At 45.6% G+C, this 22,958-nt stretch overlaps 1 protein-coding gene across 2 annotated transcripts in view; it reads left to right on the top strand.

The window, feature by feature from the left end:
- The window catches only part of LOC138633916 (contactin-associated protein-like 5), an 82,616-nt gene that overhangs the window by 45,662 nt on the left and 13,996 nt on the right, over nt 1-22,958 (top strand). For both annotated transcript variants that reach the window (XR_011311923.1, XM_069720447.1), the window contains exons 10-18: nt 551-710; nt 3,505-3,611; nt 5,944-6,063; nt 9,193-9,393; nt 12,276-12,432; nt 15,491-15,618; nt 16,930-17,100; nt 17,851-18,069; nt 21,747-21,986. Coding sequence is in view for 1 of the 2 variants with exons in the window: in XM_069720447.1 (XP_069576548.1) it covers nt 551-710; nt 3,505-3,611; nt 5,944-6,063; nt 9,193-9,393; nt 12,276-12,432; nt 15,491-15,618; nt 16,930-17,100; nt 17,851-18,069; nt 21,747-21,986 (1,503 nt within the window). In the remaining variant the exon portion in view is untranslated. The remainder of the gene's footprint in view (nt 1-550; nt 711-3,504; nt 3,612-5,943; nt 6,064-9,192; nt 9,394-12,275; nt 12,433-15,490; nt 15,619-16,929; nt 17,101-17,850; nt 18,070-21,746; nt 21,987-22,958) is intronic.

Consider the following 22,958-nt stretch of genomic DNA (forward strand, 5'->3'; position numbering starts at 1 on the left):
GTGTGTGCGTGAACAGAGACTCTACACGTGCAGCAGGAAGATAAAACCCTGGTGGGCGACAGGTGCACACTTCATCTCCTGGTCATCATCACCTCCTGAGTTCCACCGGTCTCTGCGAGCAGTGTTCAGGGTGCGTCCTGAAACCTGATCAGAGAGCGGACGTCAAAAGTTCGTGGGAGATTTCTGGCGAGCGGAGGGAAGTCTCGGAGCGGTCTGTCCCAGACGTTTGAGCTCAACTCCGACCCTCCTGAGGATCAACTCGCGGCACGCGGAGAAAGCCCGCCGGGTTCTCCGGACCTTCTGCCCTCTGAACCCTGCAATGTCTCTCAGAACACGTCTCCAGGTATCGTTGATTACCAGATACTAAAAAGAAATCGGAGAAATCCCCCGGTCCACTGCTCACAGAAAGGTGTGGAACTCGGGGCCCGACGATGCCCAAGCTGAGGTGATCTGTGCCTCGGGAAGGTTGCGTCTTCCTGCTGCTGCTGCTGCGTGGAGACGAGCGGTCGTCGGACACAAAAACGTGTGGTGATGTTTCCTCTCCCTCCAGGCGGCCCCCCCGCCGACCGGAAGACCCCGACTCCGGCCTTCCAGGGCTGCATGCAGCTCGTCGTCATCAACAACCAGCCGGCGAACCTCAGCCACGTGCAGCAGGGGCTGCTGGGAAATTATAACGAGCTCCAGTTTGACATGTGCAACATAAAAGACAGGTAAAGTAGTGTGAACGTCTGGTATTTTTAATAAGGGGACTCTTCTCTCGCTCTCTCGCTCTCTCTGTGTGCCTCTCTCGCTCGCTCTCTCTCTCTCTCTGTGTCTCTCTCTCTTTCTCTCTCCGCCAACTTTTCTCGGTCGAATGTGGAACGTTATGAGAGTTGGCAGCGAGGAGTTATTCGTGCCCACGCTGTTTAATTTGTGGACGGCGGTCTGTTGTCTGAGAGTCGCTGACATCTTGTCCTGTAGAGACAAACAAGCTGACAGGATCGTCCAATTAAACTGCAGCAGAAAGTCGGCAGCACCTTCTCTGCCAGAGGACTATGCTAACAAGCTGCTCCCCGGGCGTGGCGGGCCCCCCGTCGTTACTCTGCACTGAGCGGATCCGTAAAAACGGCCGCGTGTGGAATCGGAACATTTACAGGAACCAGACAAACATGCAATCGGCTGGTTTTTTTTATTTTTTTTTATTTTGTTTTTTCGCCCCGAGGACAATCTCTCCGTCGGATTTCAGACGACGTGCTTTTTCCCGTTCGCAGTCGGAGGAGATGCAAACACGCCGGAGCTGCCAGTCTGCCGTGTCGGCGGGCAAAAGGGGAAGCTCTGTAGGAGACGGCAGGATGATGGAAGGAGATGTTTTCCTTTCTCAGTGCTCCAGTCGTGTCAAACTTAATATTCTGAAGGATGAAAGCAGCGTTGAGTGTCTGCAGAGCATTTCTCTTAACGCTTGCGGTTCCTGTCACTCCAGGGGGGGGGGTGGAGGGGTGATGACTGATTGAGGCTTCCTTAACGGGGTGTAACCGAGCGGAAACCAGCGGTGACATCACCTGTTGGTTTGTGAACGTTACGAAGCCTCCAGTTCAGATTCTGTCCGTCACCATCTTTGCTAGTTCGGAGCGGTTTGGAGCAGGAAGTGACCATATTTGGACGAGCTTGGGGGAGGAGCCAACGGTGGAGCTGACCGATCTGATTGAAAACCTGACGATACTACGTCCCGCCCACCGATAGCTGCAACCTGACTGCACCACAGGCCTGTCAATCAAACAGAGACGCCGCTGGTTGCTGATTGGTCGGTCGACAGTTTGTTCTAGTAATCTGTTATGAAGAACCTGACTTATTGACTGTTCTTTACTTCCTCTCTGACGACCTCCGGACCGAGTGAGAAAATGAACATTTATCCAAGTTAATCTCCTTTCTCTGAGTAATTGTAGTTGGTGGTCAGTGTGCACTTAGATGCGCCGCCTACTGTAATTTCATGACCCGAGAGGGCAGCCGTGGACGCAACAACAGAAAATAGCTTGCTGGTAATTAAAGCCTCAAAACCTCATCTGCGCTGCGGCGGCTCCGCTGCAGTTAATAGGTGAGCGATAAAGTGTATGAAATTATATATGCATGCTCGAAAGGCCGGCAATTATGTGAAACTGAAGGAGGCTCGAGGAAGGGACTATTAATCAGAGGAGGGCGGTTTGAAATGTGCTGTGAAGTGCACGTCGCGGTGAAACCCCGAGAAGAGGCGCTCTCGTCTGAAGGTGACAGTGACGCTTTTATTTTTAGAGGAAACGCCGACGGCTCGCTGCTTTTCTCCAAAAATCAAAATGAATCCACCGTTATTTTTAATCGTAACTCAGAAACATGAATCAATGACTACTTTTCTAGAGCTGCTGTTCACCCCGGAGGGAAGAGGGGGGGGGAGAGCGGAAGGAGAGGCGGGGGGGGGGAGGAGGAGGAGAGGGGGGGGGGGGGGGAGGCGTGAGGAGAGGGGGGCGGGGGGATCTGTCTGTCTTCACAGATTCTACAAAGAGACGTATTCCTCTCTTCTCTCTGTGAGTTCTGTTGTTTTGTTGTAAATAAATGAATTCGTAGATTGAGTTTAATTAATAAATGATCATTTTGTGTCGCTCCTGAAAACCTTCATTCGGCCCTGAAGGTGTGAAAAAGGCTGAAAGACGAAGATAAAAAGCAGTTGTTACGAGCAAAGCAGAGATTTTTCAATTAGTCAACCTGACGGAAATTAATGAGCAGCGAGTTTGATTATCAATTAATTACAAGCAGAAAAGTCAAACACGCTCCGGTTGCAGCTTCTCGATGCAATAATCAGTCTCTGGTTCCTTTTTTTTATAAAGTTGTAGTCACATTTCTTTCCATAATAAACAGTTCATCTTTTTCATTATTTTTATTGTCTTATAAGGAATTCTTTTTTTCTTCTCCGAAAAGAATCGCATTTTTGGCTGCTTTAACAAACTAAAAAATGCGTCAGTCCTGGCGAAGAGTGAAGTATTCCGGAGGTTTTGCGTGTGGGCATGGCCAAATGGCTCGGTACCGCCCCCTAGACTGCAGCCCCCGCGGCTACTTTCACCTACGTGCACGTGTATCACACCCAGATCTACAAAAAAAAAGTCTCCTGGCACCATCACCTCAACTCAACAGGAAGTCGGCCATTTTGAATGAAATGGCGAATTTCGGCGATTTTGCACGTTACACTTTAACGAACTCCTCTCACAGAATTTATGGGACTGACTTGTAATTTCGTCGGTGCAATCTTAAGACCTTTGGGATGAAAAGTTAATAACGGGTAACGTACATTTTGAACGGTGTGCCCGTGGCGTAGCGTGGCGTGGCGGCCATTTTTGAGCGTCTCGCCACGAAACGACAAAGTTGCTGTAAATTTGACGTACAAAGTCCGATGTTCCTCAAACTTGACGTGTCCGATAAAAGAAGACATCTTTTGGTCCTATTCGGTCGTAGTCATGGACTGTTGTGTGTTGTGTGTCTGTTGCGCGTCTGTTTTCCCAGGTGCCTCCCCAACCTGTGCGAGCACGCCGCCCGCTGCTCCCAGACGTGGAGCTCCTTCTCCTGCGACTGCTCGGGGACGGGATACTCCGGAGCCACGTGTCACAACTGTGAGCGCCTCGTTTCACTTTTCCCTTCAAACCCAGCCGTTACACCCCCGCCGCCGCCGCTCCCCCTCCCCCTCCCCCGTTTCATTCCCGGTCTGCCGAGGTGTGTCATTGGATTGGACGCACACATCCACCTGTCTCCTCTCGGCTTTTGTGGTGCTGAGAGGCGAAGCAGAGGAAGTTGTCCCACTTCATCCTGACATGACCTCGCAACCGCTGCTGCTATTCCTCACTTTCCTCAGAATATATATATATATATATATATTTTTTTTTTTTTTTTTTGTATTATTATTTTGTGCTATATCCTTAAATAGCATTAGACTGGCTGACTTTAGACTGACTGTGCGTGTGGGAGTTTCTGCTCTCGGGTGTCACTTCTCTGACATTTCCTTGATGTCTGCTGTGGAGACGGCTGCTGAAAGTCTTGTTTATATGCGGGCACATGCAGATGTCTTCGGCTGCTGGAGGGAACATGGCAGATAAGAGCACCTGCTGAATTAAAAATAGCCCCGTTCATCAACCCCCCACAAAAAAATAAATCAAAACACACAGAATCAGTTTTTCGATCTACAACTCCCGACGGGAGTTTGTGACACCTGAAACCTGAAGGACATGAGCGGATTAGCGCTCTTTGTGTTTGTGCTCACTCACTCACTGTAACTTCACCCAATTCTGAACCACTATGTGAGGTTGCAAAAGATTAATCCAGCAAAATGCTTCATTTAATACAGTGTAGTATTAAAACGGGTTAGTCTTCATCCCAGAGCTCCTTTTTCCTTTTTGCGCTCAAAATTGAAATATGTTTTTACACATGTTTATTATCTTTGATAATAAAAGGAGCAACACAAACCATAGAAACAGACGCAGTTTGAACATCTGCAAGTAACACACCAACACCATGAAATTTATTAATAAATACAAATTAAATTAAATGTAAAAAATATTTTTTTATTTTTCTCACTGCTACCCCACTTACTTATTGGGGGGTAGCCCTATGAGTAATTAGGACTTATCAGTCCATATATTGTATTCGATCTTATTATGTTCCAAAAAATTGTAAAATACATTCCAAATTTTCCAAAACTTCTCCATTTTGTTCTTTGTAAAGTAATGAAATATATTGTTGGAAAATAAAGAAAATAAACTGATCTAAACTACAGAAGGAAAATTAATTTTTTTTTTTCTCATATCTCAGAATTTAGATGATTAAATATTCTCACAAAAATCAGCTTGGCCCAAAGCTTTAATTCAATTCATAAAAGTCTCTTTAACATCCTGCTAATTTCACAAAGACATCACACCAACTGGTTGTAGATTTATTATTATTATTTATTATTATTATTATTATTATTATTATTATTATTCCATCTAAACAAACGGTTGTGGAACCCAAACCGTAGGCAGTGCAAATGTGAAATTTCATTGGACGATAAAGAACCCCAAAAACTCTTTTCTGGGAAGATTTGACACATCAGCCATTAGGGAGCGCTGTAATAAAGGTCAATGCGTTTTGTTGAATAACACCTGAACCGTACGACACGCGTTAAAATGCTGCACATCCACGCGTTCCTTCTATACAAGTGCATCTTAATGTTTCTGTTTGATACAAGTAGTATGAACAAAGTGGTCACGAACACCCGACGTCTTCAAAACTAGGATTTGCTTCGTCTTTGGAAAACAGGCGGATGAGAAAAACTAAAACCGGAGCTTAAACGTGTTTTCTTTCCAAATTCTTTCAATTTCTGTTTTAATAAAGCAACTTAAATACAACAACAATGGTGTAAATGTGACATTATACTGCTGTGATGTTCATCGTGTTACCTTAAAACAGTTTGAACATCAAAATACTGTCATTTAATATGATAATTTTTTATTAAAAAAAAAATACACAAACGCCAAAACATACAAGCAAAATATCAAATCCATTGAATTTCAGTCCATTTAAAAGCTTTTTCAGTAATGTTTATATAAATTTTGATAATCTGAACCCTCTCTGACTGTAAACTGTTGATGTTCTCCGCACCAACAGAAATCAGGTCGGTTTGCTTTCAGAGACAAACGGACATTTTCATAAATGGCATGAACTCTTTTGGACAGTAAACACACCTACACATGTTCTGGTGGAGAACCTGCGTCGCTGCGTGTGCAACAGTCGCATCTGCAATAATCTGCCGGAGAGGACGCGTGAGAAGGAGGCCGAAGCGCCTGCTGCACAACAACAACAAGAACAACAACAACTTCGAAACGGCTCATAAATACAGATGCTTTATGTTTCTTTGTGTTTCACGACTCCTCTGACGGATTCTCGGAGTAATAACTCGTCTCCGTCTCGCAGCCATCTACGAGTCGTCCTGCGAGGCCTACAAGCTGAGCGGCGGCTCCTCGGGCTTCTACTTCATCGACCCGGACGGGAGCGGTCCCCTGGGGCCCGCGCAGGCGTACTGCAACATGACAGGTGAGATCGCCGTAGTGCCTCTTGTTGTCACCTTTAGCTCAGGAGGAGAGAGTGCAGTGGCTTAAAGATCGGCCGGCATCGATCCGGTTCACCTCGGAGAGCGTGAAACTGTGAATGAATCTGCTATCAGCTTCCTTCTTCCTGTCTTGAATATCTATTTGAAGTTGCAAACAAGTTGGTATTATCATAAAAAAAAAGGGTAACGTAACTTGGAAAGTGTCACGGAGACGTTATGATTTTAAAAAAATTCTAATCTGAAGCCCCCGCCAGCTTTCGGAGGCGTCTCGAGGCTGCAGTTTTCTCAGGAGCGCGAGATCATTGAAGGGTTAATCCTCAGGGGACCTTTAATATGCTGCCGGGCCGAGTGCCTCAAACGTTTTGTTTGCAAAGCTGCTGCAGAAAAATGCTCATTTATTTCTCCACCGTGAACATGAATTCATCTCTCGTTTTTGTTTTGGTTTGTTTGTTTTCCTGAGTCACGCAACGATTAGCATTCGAAACTGGAATATCCACATTGAATTTCACAGAAATGTGCTGATTGATTTTTGGAATGTGGTGTTTACACGCGGCTCAAGGAGAAATGATTTGTCCTGTTGCTCGAGGAAACGCGTCGATAAAAATCACTCCAGATGTTGCCACAAATATCCGTCCTACATATCATGGCTGCGTAGCGAAGCCCCGTCCGCTCCCCGTTGACCTTGAATTATTCTCCGCCTGCAATTGGCGTCGCCTGAGCCGTGCGGCCGGTTTCGTGTCCCTCCTGCGTTTGGTGTCGCCGCCCCGTCGGCGGGAGCCTTCGATGGCTCGTGAGTCACCTGGATCTGCCCCCCCGTCCCTCCCCACGAGACGCGTGTGACAGCCGGAGAGGGACGCGGTCGGCGTGACACGCAGGACAAAACACATCCCCGCTAAGTTTTGACACTCCGGAGACAGAATTCATCAGCGAGCTGTCACAACTTTCCTCCGCTGCCTCCGTCCTTTTTTTTTTTTTTTTGCAAGGTTAATGGGGCGGTGATGTCATTCCGGAGGAGAGCCTGCGTGTCATCCGTCGGAGCCGCGGCCCGTCGCGCTTCCAGTCGTCACCTTCCGAGTCCGGATTGCTCGGCGGCAGAGAGGCCTCGGCTTGACCTCAATTAAGGAATCCATTAGAGATGTAAATAACTCTTAAGCCCGACAACGTTGAAGGGAATAATCGCGGAGGGGGATGCAAAACAGCAAACGGGAAGTCCACGTGATGAGCCGGGCGGGGATGGAAATGTCTCTGTTTATATGTAAATGCCCATAAAAGCCGTCAGACTCAGTTAGAAGCTGAAGCGTCTCTCGCTGAAGCCTCTGCCGGGATCAGACTGACCTCTTCTGCCACTTTGCGTTCGCAGGAATGCAGAAAAGAGAAAGTAATCTTAATTGTCGCTTGGAAATAAGTGCATTCGTTTGATTTTCAGCGATGGGAACAACAGAGATTTGTGTGAAAATGATGTCACGATGACGCCTCCCGCCGTACGATGAGTGCGTCTTCTGTGTTCGCCGCGCTTTAAAGATCCATTTTCTGTCGGATTCAATCACCTAACGATGAGGTCTTCAAACCGTAAATCACGTTTCCGCCTCATGTGCGATCGGGAAGTTGACAGACTGCTGCTTTTGCGCGCAAACAAAGTGCAAGAAAACATCAGCGGGGGCGGACAGGGACGTAGAGAGGCAGTGAGCATTTCCCAGCATGCCCTTGACAATAAAGCAATTTCATTTTACAGGACTAAGTGACAGATAGAAATGTTTATTTATTATTAAATATGCCATTTTTAAAGATTTCATAAAGGCAATCATAGTGAGGGACGTCGCTGGATGAGCAAATTAGCATTTCCCAGCATGCCCTTATGACTTTTCACCATAAAGCAATAAAGTTTTATAGTTCTAAGTGACAGAAATGTTTATTTATGATGAAACATCTCATGACAGTCATCCAGGTGTTTTTTTGTAACTGTTGATGTGTCAACATGTTCCTTACTGACATCTTGTTGACAATATGAAAACTAAATGGTAATGTTTTCCAACTTGTCAGCAGGAAACGGTGCCCCTTGTGTTGTTGGAGAGTAGTGCAGATAGACACCGGCATTAGTGCTGCATGCTAACAGAATGACATGTTTCATTTTATTTAGAGATTTTTGTATTTTATTTTAATAAGGTACTGCGAAGCAGGATCTGTGGTTATCGAGATAACCTCGGGTTTAAAAACTACCACGTATGGATACGTCGCCATGGTAACTTATATATTTATTTATTTTTAAAAACGGGTAAAAGCTCCGCCTACTGACCGTTCAAATCTCGAGGAAAATGACACCATATTCAGAGACAGGTTTTATACGAGATATAGATTCCATCTTTATGGTGCTTTTTTTTTTTTTATATCCTCCGACAGCAGGGACGGATTGAAGCTCTGAAACTGTGCTCATTGTAAATATGACAGTAAACCTACCTTATGTTTTTATTGTCTTATTCGCTCCCCAGTTTATTTGACAGCACCTGAAAGAATAAGACAAAACCTGTCGAACACGCCGTGAGAATACAAATCACATTCAGCGCTATATTATATGTCAAATAATATTTGAAAAATCAAACCAACACTAAATATATGTATTTATATATATATGTGTATATATATATATATATTTGCATATATCTTATTTGCAGTCTTATTGTATGATTTTATTTACTATCTCCGCCTTTAGTGTTGGTTTTATTTTTCTCACCACTTGATTTTTGTCTTACTTTTTAGTTTTTCGATTGTTTTGCACAAAGACAAAATTCCTTTTCTGTGAAAACTTTAAAACTGATTCTGAATACATCTATTCAACACATTAATTCAACGGAATATAATTATATTCGTCTGTATTTGTGCTCTAATGATGAGCAGCGGTATTAAAAAACCTTCTAACTGACACTCAGTTCTTTTTTACCAGCTGTCCTTTCTGCATTTGGCAGCTGACACCCGTCCGTGTTTGCGATTGGTCAGATGCTGCAAACCCCGCCCCCTTTTTATGTGAGCACTCTCACGGCTGGATTGGGATCGTGTGTTACCTGACTACGTGTTGTATGATTGCTAACAGTCTGACCAAATGAACGTTTTCCCTCCAGAGAAGAAGGTCTGGACGGTGTTGGCCCACAACAGCACGGCTCCGGTCGCGGTCCAGAACTCCTCCGTGCAGAAACCGCACGTCATGACGCTCAACTACAGCGCCTCGGCCGAGCAGCTGCGGGCCGTCGTGTCCGGGTCGGAGCAGTGCCAGCAGGAAGTGGTGTACAACTGCCGGAAGTCCCGCCTCTTCAACACAAAAGGTGAGTCGTGATGAACGCAGCGTCGGTGAGCTCCCGTCACATCGTTGTTTAAAACACGGCGAGAGCAGGTTTTAGGAGGGAGGAGGGAACAGAGGTACAACGCCGAGGCAGGAAGTCGGAGCAAAAGGGGAGGATTCCAAAATAAAAGAGGAAGTGATCACACATACGTTCCCATTCTACCAGTTTGGAGCGTTAACATGATCAGTTTGTTGCTTGTGTTGTGTTTGTTTGTCAGTTGCAACCACAGACTGTTTATAAAAGCATTCGTAGCTTCCGGGTCTGAAAAATGGTTCCGATGTAGAAGTGTCTCATCTGCAATACCACCGAGTGCCACTAGAGGTCGGCTCCAAAAAGCCTCCGGCTCCATCGACTCCCATTCATCTTCTCTCATCAAATACAAAGTCAATAAAATGTCTCCAGCAGTTATCTCAGTGTTGTTAGCTAAAGTCACTCCTTCTTATTAGTTTTCTGGAGGTCCATCTGGAAATAATCCCTCATTCATGAGAAAATAAACTTCTACCGTTCCCTCCCCGAGACGGGACGGGGGTCGCCGCGCAAACAAACAAGTTCATTATCACACCAGACGTCAGAAAGCGACAGAAAGCAGCCTGTTTTTGGATGTTTTCATGTTTGTCTTTGTTGTCGGGGCGCCGACGTCTCCTGTGGAAAAGTCAAACGTGTCTTTGTACTTTTTTCTTTTCTTTTTTTTTTTTGGAGTACGCATGTATTTTTGGGGACAAAACGGTGCTCATCATTTTAATATACCGGGGAAAAAAAGAAAAAACAACAACCCGCCAGCAGCTGTTCAGAGGTTTTTCCAGATGCAGCGCTCCTTCAGTCGTGGAGTTGAAGCGAACGCCGGTTGTTCTCGATGTTCCGTCGTGTAACGTGCCTCTAACGCTGCTCAGCTCTGCTCTGATTTGCATTTTAAACATATTGTTGTTGTTTTTTTAACCCTTATTTAACATCCAAAATGAATTCCGGTTGCTGGAAAGGGAGCCGTGGCTTTCAGCCTGTCGGCGGAGTAATAAACACTCGCAGCGCCGAGTTAATTGCTGCTCTTCGCTGCGTCCTCTTCTTCATCCTCGCCGCTCGTTTTTACATTTTCAGGTTTTTTTTCCAGCGCTCTCGCCGTCCCGCTGTGTTAGTATGAAGCTCTTGAAGCTGCTGGAGGTAACGTGGTATTTAGACACCTGTTATTAAAGCCGTGCTGCGCCAGCTCATTCAGAATAACAGCAACAGGAGGAAAATCATACCGGGGCTGAGTTTGGAATACAGTTTCCCTCTTGTGAACCATCTCCGCAGGAGATGATGATGATGAAGACGATGATGCCGGCCTGCTGGAGCCTTAAATCATTTCTACTGTGGACCTCTGAACACACTCCTGGTTCTTTAAAGGTTCCATATTTCACTAATTGGATCTCTTTTTTTTATTTTTATTTTTTTATTATGAAGCAGGTGGAGGAGTTGTGAATACTGAAGTGTCAAAACAAAGACGCACAGCTGGTATTCAGCAACGGAGCTGTTGGGACTTGTGTAACTTGGTGATGTCACAATATAACGCTGATGTCATATGACCTTGTTTAAAGGTCCTTTGAAATGTTATTTTTAGCCCCCTGGTGGCGGCTTCTAGGTGCACAGACGTGTGTGTATATAGAAATAGACTGTTTAGAAAAGTGTTCTTGGCTTCCAGGTCTGAAAAATGGTTCTGATGCAGAAGTGTCTTAAGCTGCAATACCACCGAGTGCCACTAGAGGTCGGCTCCAAAAAGCCTCCGGCTCCATAGACTCCCATTCAACTTCTCTCATCAAATACAAAGCCAATAAAATGTCTCCAGCAGTTATCTCGGTGTTGTTAGCTAAAGTCACTCCTTCTTATTAGTTTTCTGGAGGTCCATCTGAAAATAATCCCTCATTCATTAGAAAATAAGCTTCAAAAAGACCTGTTTTTGGGGGGGCGTGTCTGTCAGTAAACTATGGGACTTTTAAGAGGGACGCTTCTCCACTTTTTCATGTCACACAACTCTCGTTCTTGTGGAGTTTACATGCATAGAAACGTAACTAACTTCGAACTAAGTTTTTGCCATTTTAAAGATGTTCCGGACGTCAGCGGCTGTTTGTGGAGATTTCAGGCAGCGTTTATTAAAAATGTTGATTTCCGTTCATTTCGGTGAAGGACAGAGGACGACGCGTTTGCTTTCTTGATGTGAACAAGTTCTGTCAATATGCCGCCAATTAGGGGGAGAGAGAGCGACCTCTCCTTCAGGAAGAATCGATCGCTGCCTTTTCTTATTTGTGTACCTACTCAGTTTGTGAGTCCTGTTTTTAAAAGAAGAACACTGGGGAGGGAGGAGGAGGGGGGTATAGATTACTGTGAGCCTTTGAAATGCAAATGGGGTCTGGATGGTCGTTGTTGTAACAGCTCCGCCGGCTCCACCGCTGCAGCTCCGGTGGGATGATGATGACATTGGACTGAGATGTGGGTTCCCATACATTGAGCGTTGCCTAATGGAGCAGTAATGTCTGCCGGGTGACACTCGGTCATGTTATGGTGACACGTGGCGTTAATGGGCTCGTTGGCGATGCGGGGTCACGTTGCGTGACGGATGATTGACGCCGGACCACTTAACCCCTTCGCTCGAGGTGATGAATTAACAGCTTGCTGTCAGCCGGTCGTGAAGGAAAACAGGACAAAAGTGCAGGCTTCCCCAGGGAGTTATTAAATGTGAGAAATTCCTGAGAACATTTTTTTTTTTTTTTACACTTTAAATCTCTTCTTTTGTTTATTCATTTTTGTTCTGTGCACGTTTAATCTGTAAATAAAAAAAAGTATTAATTATTATTAATTAATTTATTAATTAATTTTTTTTTTTATCCTCTCAGACGGCAGTCCGTTGTCCTGGTGGCTGGACCGGGACGGGGAGAGGCGGAGCTACTGGGGCGGCTTCCTGCCGGGCGTCCAGCAGTGCTCCTGCAGCCTGGAGGAGAACTGCGTCGACATGAACTACTTCTGCAACTGTGACGCGGACGTGGACGCCTGGTACGCAGAGCAGACTCTCATACCTTTTTTGTTAGTGCGATCTCCGTTTCCATGGCAACATACGGGGCATGACTAAGAACTGGGAAAACAACCAGGAGACTCTTGTGTAACGTATGCGATGTTCACTACTCCAGGAAGTAGTCCGACCCTTAGCAACCACCCTAGCAACAGAGAGGATTTCTAGTTGCCAAATGAATAATTACAGAACATAGAAACACTGAACTGCTCAGCTAGCTCAGTCTGGTTGGAACGAACAAAGATATCTGATGAACAAAGATATCCATGGACTCATGTGTTTTTGACAGTCCCATCTGGGGGGTGATGGGAGATAGTGACAGCCGAAGCGTGTCCCTTATGTCCAGTCGTCTCCGTAATCTCGTTTTGGTCGCTGCAACTGCAGAAAACCCCGCTTCACAAAGACAGGAGGTTGGAAATGGAAGCAGGGTTTTATAGTGCTTTTGTCGCGATCTGTTGCTATTCCGCCTTGACTTTAATCCAGAACGTAAGGAGATTTGAAGCTGTCTCAGGCATACTTTCAAGGCCACCATCATTTGCGATCTCAAGCAGCTGATCTTCTTGTGGCACGGTCAAAGTCGATTTACCTGGCTTGTTCACAAATGGGTCGCGGATCCATTCTTTCCCAGCTCGGGGGTCTTTTGCGGTTGGGAGATAATGGTCAAACTCCTTTGAAAGCTGAGATAGGGTGATCGTGCGCCAGCCGGGAGAATGAAAACCCCTGCTAATGTTTGAAACATGTCAAAAATCCCTGTGTTCACTCGCCGTCCCCATAATTCCAGTTTGGCTTTGAATGGAGCCACTTTATCTGCCGTCTTGAATACAGTTGTCGTTGTCCCCTGAAGTGACAGATTGAGTTCGTTGAGCAGGTTGAATATGTCACACAAGTAAGCAAGTTTTGAGACCCATTCTGTGCTACTGAAATGTGCTGCCAGTGGTGACTGTTTTTGCATACATCGACACAAAATGACCGATTCGGTTTTCCTGATGCAATCATTCACAGACTTGAATAGTTCTGCAGCTGCGGTGTCGGTCGGCAACAATAATGCACGTAGCATATCCTCATGCACATCATCCTGAAAAAATATATGGCACAAAAACAAGCATTATTGCCTTGTTGTCAACATCGGTAGACTCGTCAACTAATTAATGAGTACCACGGTGACTCATTAATACTCTCTAACAATTGTGCCTCAATGTCCTCTGCTATTTCATCAGTGTGTCTAGTTATGGTGCTAGCCGTAAGAGGAACGTGTGCTATCTTTTTAGTAATAGTTCACGGCAAATGTCCTCAGCAGCAGGCAGGATCAACTCTTCACCAATAGTAAAGGGCTTCTTTGCTTTAGCAATGCGGTGAGCCACTAAGAATGATGCTCTCAGTGCAGACACGTTTGATGAAATGGTGGCCTTCAATAATTGCTTCTGTCTTTTTTGTTCACGTTTTTTTTCTGTCAAAAAACTCCACGGGCTTGTCTTTTAATGCAGGGTGCTTGGTCTCCATGTGGCGAAGTAGTTTTGAAGGTTTCATGGTTTCATTAGACAACCTGTCGCCACATGTTATACAGAGCGGGCTTGGAGAATGTGAATCACCTGTAGCGATGAATCCCGTAATTTAAGTAGGACTCTTGGTATTTTCTTTTAAATGCAGCTTTCTTTTTGTTGGTGGTCTTGGAGTTTTCTGTTGTCTCATCATTCGGTCTTTCCCCCTTTTCAAGGAACCTCTCCAGAGACGTTTGTTTTTTGCTTATTATTTAACTTGTGAAAAAAACTGAGACAACTGCGAGAAAGAGTCGTAGACGGACGTGGTCATTTTTCAAAATAAAATACCATGCAGGCTAATGTAAATAAAATATAAATAAATAAATACAAGGTTGTTTTTTTTATTCTTTCTGTGCGGCCCGGTACTAAATCATCCACGGCCCGGTACTGGTCCACGGCCCGGTGGTTGGGGACCTACAAAAAGGAGGCGAAGTTATATTTCCAGTGTTAGCATTAAAATGTAATTTAAAAATAAAAATGAAAAGAACAGACCAAATTAAACATAACACAAGCAAATCAGTAACACAAAGTGTGAAAGGCTGAAGTAAATTTTTAAGATTTAAAAAAATATATATTTACAATGTCCTACAGTAGCCTTTTTTTTTTCTTCTTCTTTTTTTTTTTTACTATTGCTGTGAAAACCCCAGAAGAAGAAAAAGAAGAAGACGTCACCAAAAGAGGTGAACCTCAAACGGTGGAAAATAATTTTGGAAATCTGACGTCTCTTTTGGTTTTAATTTGTTTTTAATACAGATGAACAGAAACGATTGCAACATTAAAGCTAAATCCTCACGATGGGGTGAGGATGTCACAGTTGTGACATTGTGAGAGAAATGAAAGATAAATAGGATCGCTGCTTCTGCGTGAACCGCTGCCACAGAAACGATCATGGGATGTTCAACATGAATCAGTTACACAGAGAATATTCACGCTCTCGGATAGTTCAGTGTTGTTTTGTTCCTTCTTCATCTACAAACTGCAGAACATCCAGAAAGTCTCTGGCAGAAAATAAAAGGCCGTCTGCGTGCGTCGTTGGTGTTGCTTCCGCTCCGGTTTGTGCGGCTCATTATCTGTTTCCGATGGTGTAGAGGAAAAAACCCAAAAAAACCAGTCTCGTGCGCAGGTGTCTCCTCCACGATGATTAATTACCGCTCATGCATCATATGAGCAGCGCGATCAAACTTGGTTGTGAGCGGTGAATGAGGAGAACAAAGGCTGTATTAGAGGCTTTCTGCGAGCGTGTCTTTGTTTGCGGTGTGTTAATCCACTCCTCGGTTTCCCCGGATCCGGGCTCGCTTTGCATATTTCCACGGGGCAGTTTTGTCAGCGCGGTGATAGATCGCCTCCTTTTCACTGTGTTTACTGTGCGCCTCTGTGCTAATGGAGAAGAATGGGCGCCTTTATCTGGATCCCGGTAAAGGAACCCCCCCCCCATCTTCCTCCATCCCCCTCTTCCCCCCTCCTCACTTGCTCATCTATTTATCTGTCTGCTGGTCTGTCGCAGGGCCAACGACACGGGGACCCTCTCCTACAAAGACCACCTACCAGTGAGCCGCATCGTGGTCGGGGACACCAACAGGACGGGCTCGCAGGCCGTTTACCACATCGGCCCGCTGCGTTGTTATGGAGACAGTAGGTGATCGCATTCGGCTGCAGACGGAGGCGTATTAGAGACGAGCTGGTTCACACAACGTCCACTTGCCGGAAGAGTGAAACTTCTTCCTGCCAAGTTACAGCCGGCTGTGTGGACGACATAGAAGGAGATCGATGCTTCTTCTGCCCCTTTTTTTTTTTTTTTATTTAGTACGTTTTCCACCTCTGGACTCGGGGAGTTTGTTCAAACCCCCTGACTTTCATCTTGAAATTCAGAGGCTAATACACATGCAGTGAAGTCACCGAGAGGCTCCTCTCATCATAATCCTGATGATATAATAAATGCATGAACACGCACTGTAAAGGAAGTAATACCAGAGAGTCAGCTCTCGTAATGTTTCCAACTGAAGTGAGTAATTTCTATCTGAGAACTGGATTTTATGTTATGCAGTTTTTTGGTGTTTTTTTTTGACACATCATTTAAATTTGGTATTGCAGCAACAAAAGTTATTGAATTTCTTTTTATGCGCTCCTTGTAAAATAGCTCATTGAGACGCTGGAGCGTGGTGGAGCCTCAGAGATCACAGCGCTGGTCGTCGGGTTAGAAACCGCGAATACTATCACATTAATTCTGACTAATTCTGAATTACATTTCTGGGAAAAAATGAGAATCACGATTCTTTTTTTCTTTTCTTTTTTTCACCTGATCTAGAAGAAAACTAAAACACTTCCGATCAGAGTCCGACAGGAACCAGATGTTTTTTATCAGCTCACTTTACCATCACCGATCTTTTGACAGAGAAGATGACGTTGTCTTTCAGCACGACACCGACTATTTTGTCACATCGTTTTCGGTGTCTGATCATTTTCCTTGTAGCTTTTTCTGCGCCGCGCTGCGAGCTGCATGCGCTTCTCAGCGGGCGGGCAGAACGCTCCTGTTTGAAATGAATCTGACACGGAACGAGGAGTTTTATTCTCCTTACTGCTGGAACGCTGCCTTCTGATTGGTCGAGGGGAAAGAGGAGGAGGAGCGCTTCTTTCGATGCAGCTGATGTCTGGAATTAAAATGCAGCATCTTATGGAGGAATTGTGATTTTAATAGAATTTAATTGTGCAGCTCCACTATATATATATATATATATATGAACCAGTTGCGTTCTTTCAGTAGGAAAAATAGGAAGGATTTAGTTTAACCATCACAGAAGGTCAGTTTTGCTTCCCGTTTTCACTGAATCCCTCTTTTATTTCATCACTTTAAAGACGATGAAAAGATGCACTTCTCTTTGTTCTCCTTCAGTCGGTGATCGTTGGTTCTTTCCTCTCCTCTCGCTGCTCCTCTTCTCCTTCCAGAGTCGACGTGGAACGCGGCCTCTTTCTACCAGGAGGCGTCGTACCTCTACTTCCCCACCCTGCAGGCGGAGCTCGCCTCCGACATCTCCTTCTTCTTCAAGAGCAGCGCTCCTTCGGGGGTGTTCCTGGAGAACCAGGGCCTCAAGGACTTCATCCGAGTGGAGCTCAGCTGTGAGTGAACGTTCTGACGATGACATGCTGTACATGAAAATAAAAAAAATATAAAGCATGTGCAGGAACACCTTTAAAAGCCCACCGTGACACGCTTTGCTTTCCTCAAATGGAAACGCTGGCTGCACGGTAGTTGACAGTTTAATTTCCCAGTGAAGCCGGCTGTCAGGTCTGTGCTGCGTGATGTAATCCTAGTGACAGCGTCACCAGCAGCGGCACGCTCTATCACACGAACCGAAGCTTCTCTGTGTGACCCATGTAGGGCAGCCTAATGAATTCAGGTGGAGACGATTGAAGAACAAATATATACATGTGTGTTTACATCACAAAGATTTGCATTGAAGAAATCGAACTCCCCAAACGGCTAATTTCAGGTATCTCGCCGGTGTTGGAAACGATGCGAGGTTGTTGATTCTGGTGTGTGTGTGTGTGTGTGTGTGGATAATCTGAGCCCTTGTGTGTTCCCGCAGCATCAGAGACTTCGTGAAATATTGACGAGCTGTCAGCTGAGCCCCCTCATAAATCTATGCAGGTCATCAAGTTTTCCCAGCAGCATTGTATCGCGTTGCATCAGAAAGTCAGGAGAGAGACGAACATAAAAAAAAAAGCCCTAATATCACATTCAGGCTGACCTGGCTGTCGTGTGTGTGTGTGTGTGTGTGTGTGTGTGTGTGTGTGTGTGTGTGTGTGTGTGTGTGTGTGTGTGTGTGTGTGTGTGTGTGTGTGTGTGTGTGTGTGTGCGTCTCCCAGCTCCCTCGGTGGTGACTTTCTCCTTTGATGTGGGAAACGGTCCAGCGGTCCTGTCGGTGAAGTCCCACCTCCCCCTGAATGACAGACAGTGGCACTACGTGAGGGCAGAGCGGAACGTGAAGGAGGCGTCCCTGCAGGTCGACCAGCTGCCCCTCCGCTTTCTGGAGGCTGCGGCTGACGGACACCACCGCCTACGGCTCAGCAGCCAGCTGTTCGTCGGTAGGCTCCACGTTATATTTATATATTTAAAAAATGGGTATATACACCTCCAGAGAGACAGCGGTTTATTATAACCAGCATTAACTGATTTGAACCACATCTGTAGAGCAGCAACATGTAAACACTGTTAATATGGTCAAATAAGCTGCCTGGTTACTACGAGGGTCCTTCAGTTCAGAGTCTGTTCCTGAACGCAGCACAGGGACGCACACAGAGCAGCAGGAAGCAACAACCTTCATGAGGAAGTATTCAGAGTTCAACATCATCACTGAGTTCAACGTGTTAACGTGAACATTAGTGATTTCACCGCGGCCCTGAAACTGGAGCAGAGAAACATCAGATTTTAGGGAACAAAAGTCTTTAACACGCCCACTTACAGCCGAGTGTTCCTGAGGCCACGCAGTGATTTCAACTACTGAATCACGGCTGTTTGTTAAAGCGGTGCAGCCAGCAGTGCCCGAAGATCACCGTCGTCCAATTTTGCTTTTCAGCCTTGTTACTTGCATCACATTTCGGGGAACAGAAAATCTTCAACTCGCTGTGAGCTGCTTTGTTGTAATGTTGAGAAGCCTGTTGCCATGGCGCCACAATTCAGGCCGTTTTCAACTAGTGTTTCCCCTCAGGGGCCTCAGAAGGTCCCAGTGGAACTCGGTGTTCACAGTCTGACTCTGGGGGACGAATTCACGGCGACACAAAGAAAACCCACCTTTGTGTCTCCTGAACCCGACGCGCCTTCTTCTTCAGTCTAGTACAGTGAAGCTCCGCCCCCTCTTGAAACGTCGAACTTCACTCAGAAACACCTCGCCCGTCTCGTCGCTTCGTCACCGTAGATTTTCTGAAGCGTTTCGAGGGTCTCTGTTGACCGTTTACAGAGTTTGAACCAGAAATCTGATGTTTCTCTGGGCTGCGTTGACCAGAACAGACTCTGAACTTTCTGAACTGCCCTCGTAGTCACACCAAATTAAATGTCTCTGTCCAGCATGTGTGCGGACCGAGTACAGCAAACGCAGCCATGTTTAAATGCTCACACATCACCCGAGCAAGCTGTACAACTCTCCCGCACGAGGCCGTCTCTTGAAGCCCTTCTCCAAAACTCATTTATTTTATTGTTTTTTTTATCGTTGCCCTGGTCAAGGAGCGTGGCCGCGCTCGCATTTCTCCGGCTCTCTGACATCTTAATGTGTCTCCGTAATAACACGGCGACGGAGACTCCATCATAACCGGCGTTTCACGTGTTCTCCCGCGCGGCCTCGGCAGCTGACGGTTCATTTACCTGAAGAAATAATTAATAAGATGAGCGAAAGGACAAACGGAGGTAATAATCCTGCGCGGATCTCCGCTTCCAGCTTCAGGAGGCACGGCGGTGTCATTTTCATTTCCGCCGGAAAACAAAGTTACGATGCGAACACGTGGGACCGCGGCTGTTATAAAGGCCTTAATTGCTAATTTAGTCGAAACCGTTTGATGAGTGGTTCAGTTTTTCACTGTCTGACTTTAACCGGGAAGTCGGGCTGACTGTGAATGCATCGCTGATTGCGCTCAGCACTCATTAACATTTAAATGATGGGTTTCAGCGACAAACTAGCAGGTCATGGAATTATTACCTCTTGAGTCAGACCGTTCAGACGTCGGCTCTTTCAGGAAGTCAGAAAGTACCTTCGTGCAGTGGTGGAAAGTACTTTTACTCAAATACATCTTGAGGTATTTGTACTTTTTAAGGTAAAACTACTAAATCTTTTTACTACACTACAAAATGTAAAAAGAAGTAAAAAAAAAAAAAAAAACTAAAAAGCACAAATACTGTAAAGCTTTAACAGTCTGTTAGCAGCCCCGCTCCTTCTCAGATGAAGATTTGACTTAAAGACAGTTTTTCCTTCTGTTGGAGGTTTCTGACAGTTAAAAGAGAGTTTTTCCTTCCAGCTGCTCACGAGGAAATAGCTGGCTTCTCTCTATATTGTAAAGTTCTCTTGTCAGGGCTTTAAGTGGTGTTAAATGCCCTGAAATAACCTGCTGCGCTCTGATTTGGCACTTCATAAATTGAATTGAACTGCATATTTAACTTCTAATACTGCTGTACTTTTAGTTTTTCCTGCAGGACTTTTACATATTGTCACTTGGCTGTGTTTGTACTTCTACTTCAGACTGTGTGGTTTTCAGACTACCACAGTTTAACATGGGTCAACTCTTTAAGCTGCAGGCTGTTTTTTTAAACTTTCAGTCAGTAAGAGTTCCTCAGCTGTGCAGCCAAGTGAACAAAACTGTTTTCTATTGATAAGAAAAATAGTTTTCAACCCCATCAGGCGGAGTGAGGTTTGAGAAATTACAAGAAGAAGTACATAAACCAGCGCCTGCAGGGATTTCATGGAGTTTTTTGGGGGGATTTTTTTTTGCAATCAGAAAGCAATTTGCCAAGTTTTATGTGATTTGTCTGCAGAAAAATTACCTGTCAAGGAAAATATCTATTTTTAATTACTACATAATAGAGAAAGAGCAATATTGAATCACCTCCTGTGATAATAATCATTCTACACATCACATAAATATCTGGAAATATCTGATAAAAGTCACGTATCTTTCCAGATCAGACAGTCTGTGACTGTCATATAGAAACAAAGAATACATCCGCTGTCAAAATAAGAGCTTTAGATGATTATTAAATCACATTCACTCGACACTAAAACAAACTATTTAAAGCCTTGTCACTTCCTGTTTTGATGACGGAGAAATTCAAAAGTCTTGTTGGTTATAAAATTATTTGTGATGCAATTTTGCAAAATTCAAACAATTCCTCCAGAGCATAAAGTTCCTCAGTACACTTCCAAAATAAAACTCTCAAATAAAGACAGTTTTATTTTGGAAAACTCTCTTTAGTGAGTGTAAGACAGCAAGACTTTCAAAATAAAACTCTCTTCATTTGAGTTTTATTTTGGAAAACTCTCTTTATTGAGTGTAAGACAGTAAAACATTCAAAATAAAACTTGATGAAGTGAGAGTTTTATTTTGAAAGTTTTACTGTGTGGAAGCGGAGCTTCTGCCGAGGAGCTTTTAGTTTGGAGGAATTGTGAAAACTCTAATCTCCTTGCAGATGTTCCAGAGGCTGGTTGAATTTGCATGAAGTGACAGAGCGCGAGTCTCCCTGATGTTTCTGAACGATGTTGGAGCTTCAGACACGGAGCTCCGTTTTAATCATCCGTGCAGCCGTCACACAGCGGAGGTGTTTTAATACGAGGACCTCCAGCCACATTTCCACCGAGGGAATATATATACTGCAATATATATACAGTGTAAAGGCAGAGGTTCACTTCAGCTGAAACAATACAGGATTTAACAAGTCTCATTTATCAGCCTCGGGTGGTCGTGAGAGGAGATGATTTTTTTTTATTTTTTTTTTCCTCTTGATAAATTATGAGTACAACGGTGGAATGTGTTTTCCGTTCGGAGTCATCACTCTTCCACCTCTGCAGAGCGCAAATCAGCAGCTGCTCACCGGCGCTCTTCTGTGTTTCCTCTCGGTGACGTCTCCTGGAAACACGCTTTCGGCCCGAGTGACGCTGCGCCGCGTTAAAGTTAAAGTGCCGACTCGGCAGGAATGAAGTCGTCGTTGCCGCAGATGCTTTCCCGTTGTGACGGCCGCTTCCTCCTCCTCCTCCTCCTCCTCCTACTCCTCCTCCTCGCAGGGGGAACGGCGTCCCAGCAGAGAGGCTTCCTGGGCTGCATCCGCTCTCTGACCGTCAACGGCGCGACCTTTGACCTGGAGGAGCGGGCCAGGATGACGCCCGGCGTGAGCTCGGGGTGCCCCGGCTACTGCAGCGGCTCCAGCAGCCTGTGCCACAACAGAGGGAGGTGCGTCGAGAAGAGCAACGGGTACATCTGCGACTGCTCGCAGTCGGCCTTCGGAGGGACCGCCTGCAACCAGGGTGAGTCGGCTCGGTGGAGGGGCGGGGGGGGGGGGTGCGACACATACCATAATGCTTTAATCGATTGATGCTGATTATAACAAACGGATTATCCATCATTGTCGAGGTTATTCCGTTCCAGAGAAACTTGGAGGAGGAGTAATGGAAGAGGCGATTAATACTCGTCCTCGCACATTTAAAATGCATTAGAACAAATGATCTGCTGCAGAGACACAACAGACGCACAACTACACCACAAATACACAAACGCACACAAATACACCAACACACAAATATACAAATACACAAACACATAACAAATACACAATTACAAAGAGGAGAGAGTAGAGTAGTGTGAGTCTGTGGACGACGTCATCTGCTCCGTCTCCACAGAGACGCGTCCCGCTCGAGCTGCTTACTGTCTTCGGGTCGTCCGTCCTGTTCTCAGAATAATTCATAGACATTAATTATGACTACATTTCCCTCAAATGTCTTAACTGGATTAAACGATGCAGTGGTGACATTTTATATCCAAAAGGTCAAAGGTCAACTTCACCGTGGCATCATGACATTCTCTGTTCCCGGGGACCACACTGTTAATATGTGCTCGGAGGACGAATGGATGTTGTTTGCTGGTTCCCTGTTACCAGGACGACAGTGGGGTGAAGGGGTGGAGTCATGAGGTCTGAATTACCGAGCCTGAGCTAGAAACGTGTCTTTTTGATACGTTTTCACGACGTGCCGCGGTGCGTTCGGAGTCGTGCGTGTCGGCGCACGGTGACGTCGCCGTTTCCGACAATCCGCCCGCGTCGCCGTCTTCGAAGGCCCGCCGACGCTCCACCGGTGCTCTGCAGGCCCGTCGGGTCCGACGGAGAGGACGAGCCGGCCGAGAACAGAGCCGGGCCGCTTTTTCCACATCAACAAAGCCGTTTGTGTGTCGGTGGAGGCGGCTCTGCGCGCGAGGGGAACGAGAAGCGGTGTAGCGAAGCCTTA

The sequence above is a fragment of the Brachyistius frenatus genome, unplaced genomic scaffold, assembly GCF_029030835.1.
Source record: "Brachyistius frenatus isolate BFR_SWC_R1_liver_20210118 unplaced genomic scaffold, ASM2903083v1 Contig_241, whole genome shotgun sequence".
Classification (NCBI taxonomy): domain Eukaryota; kingdom Metazoa; phylum Chordata; class Actinopteri; family Embiotocidae; genus Brachyistius; species Brachyistius frenatus.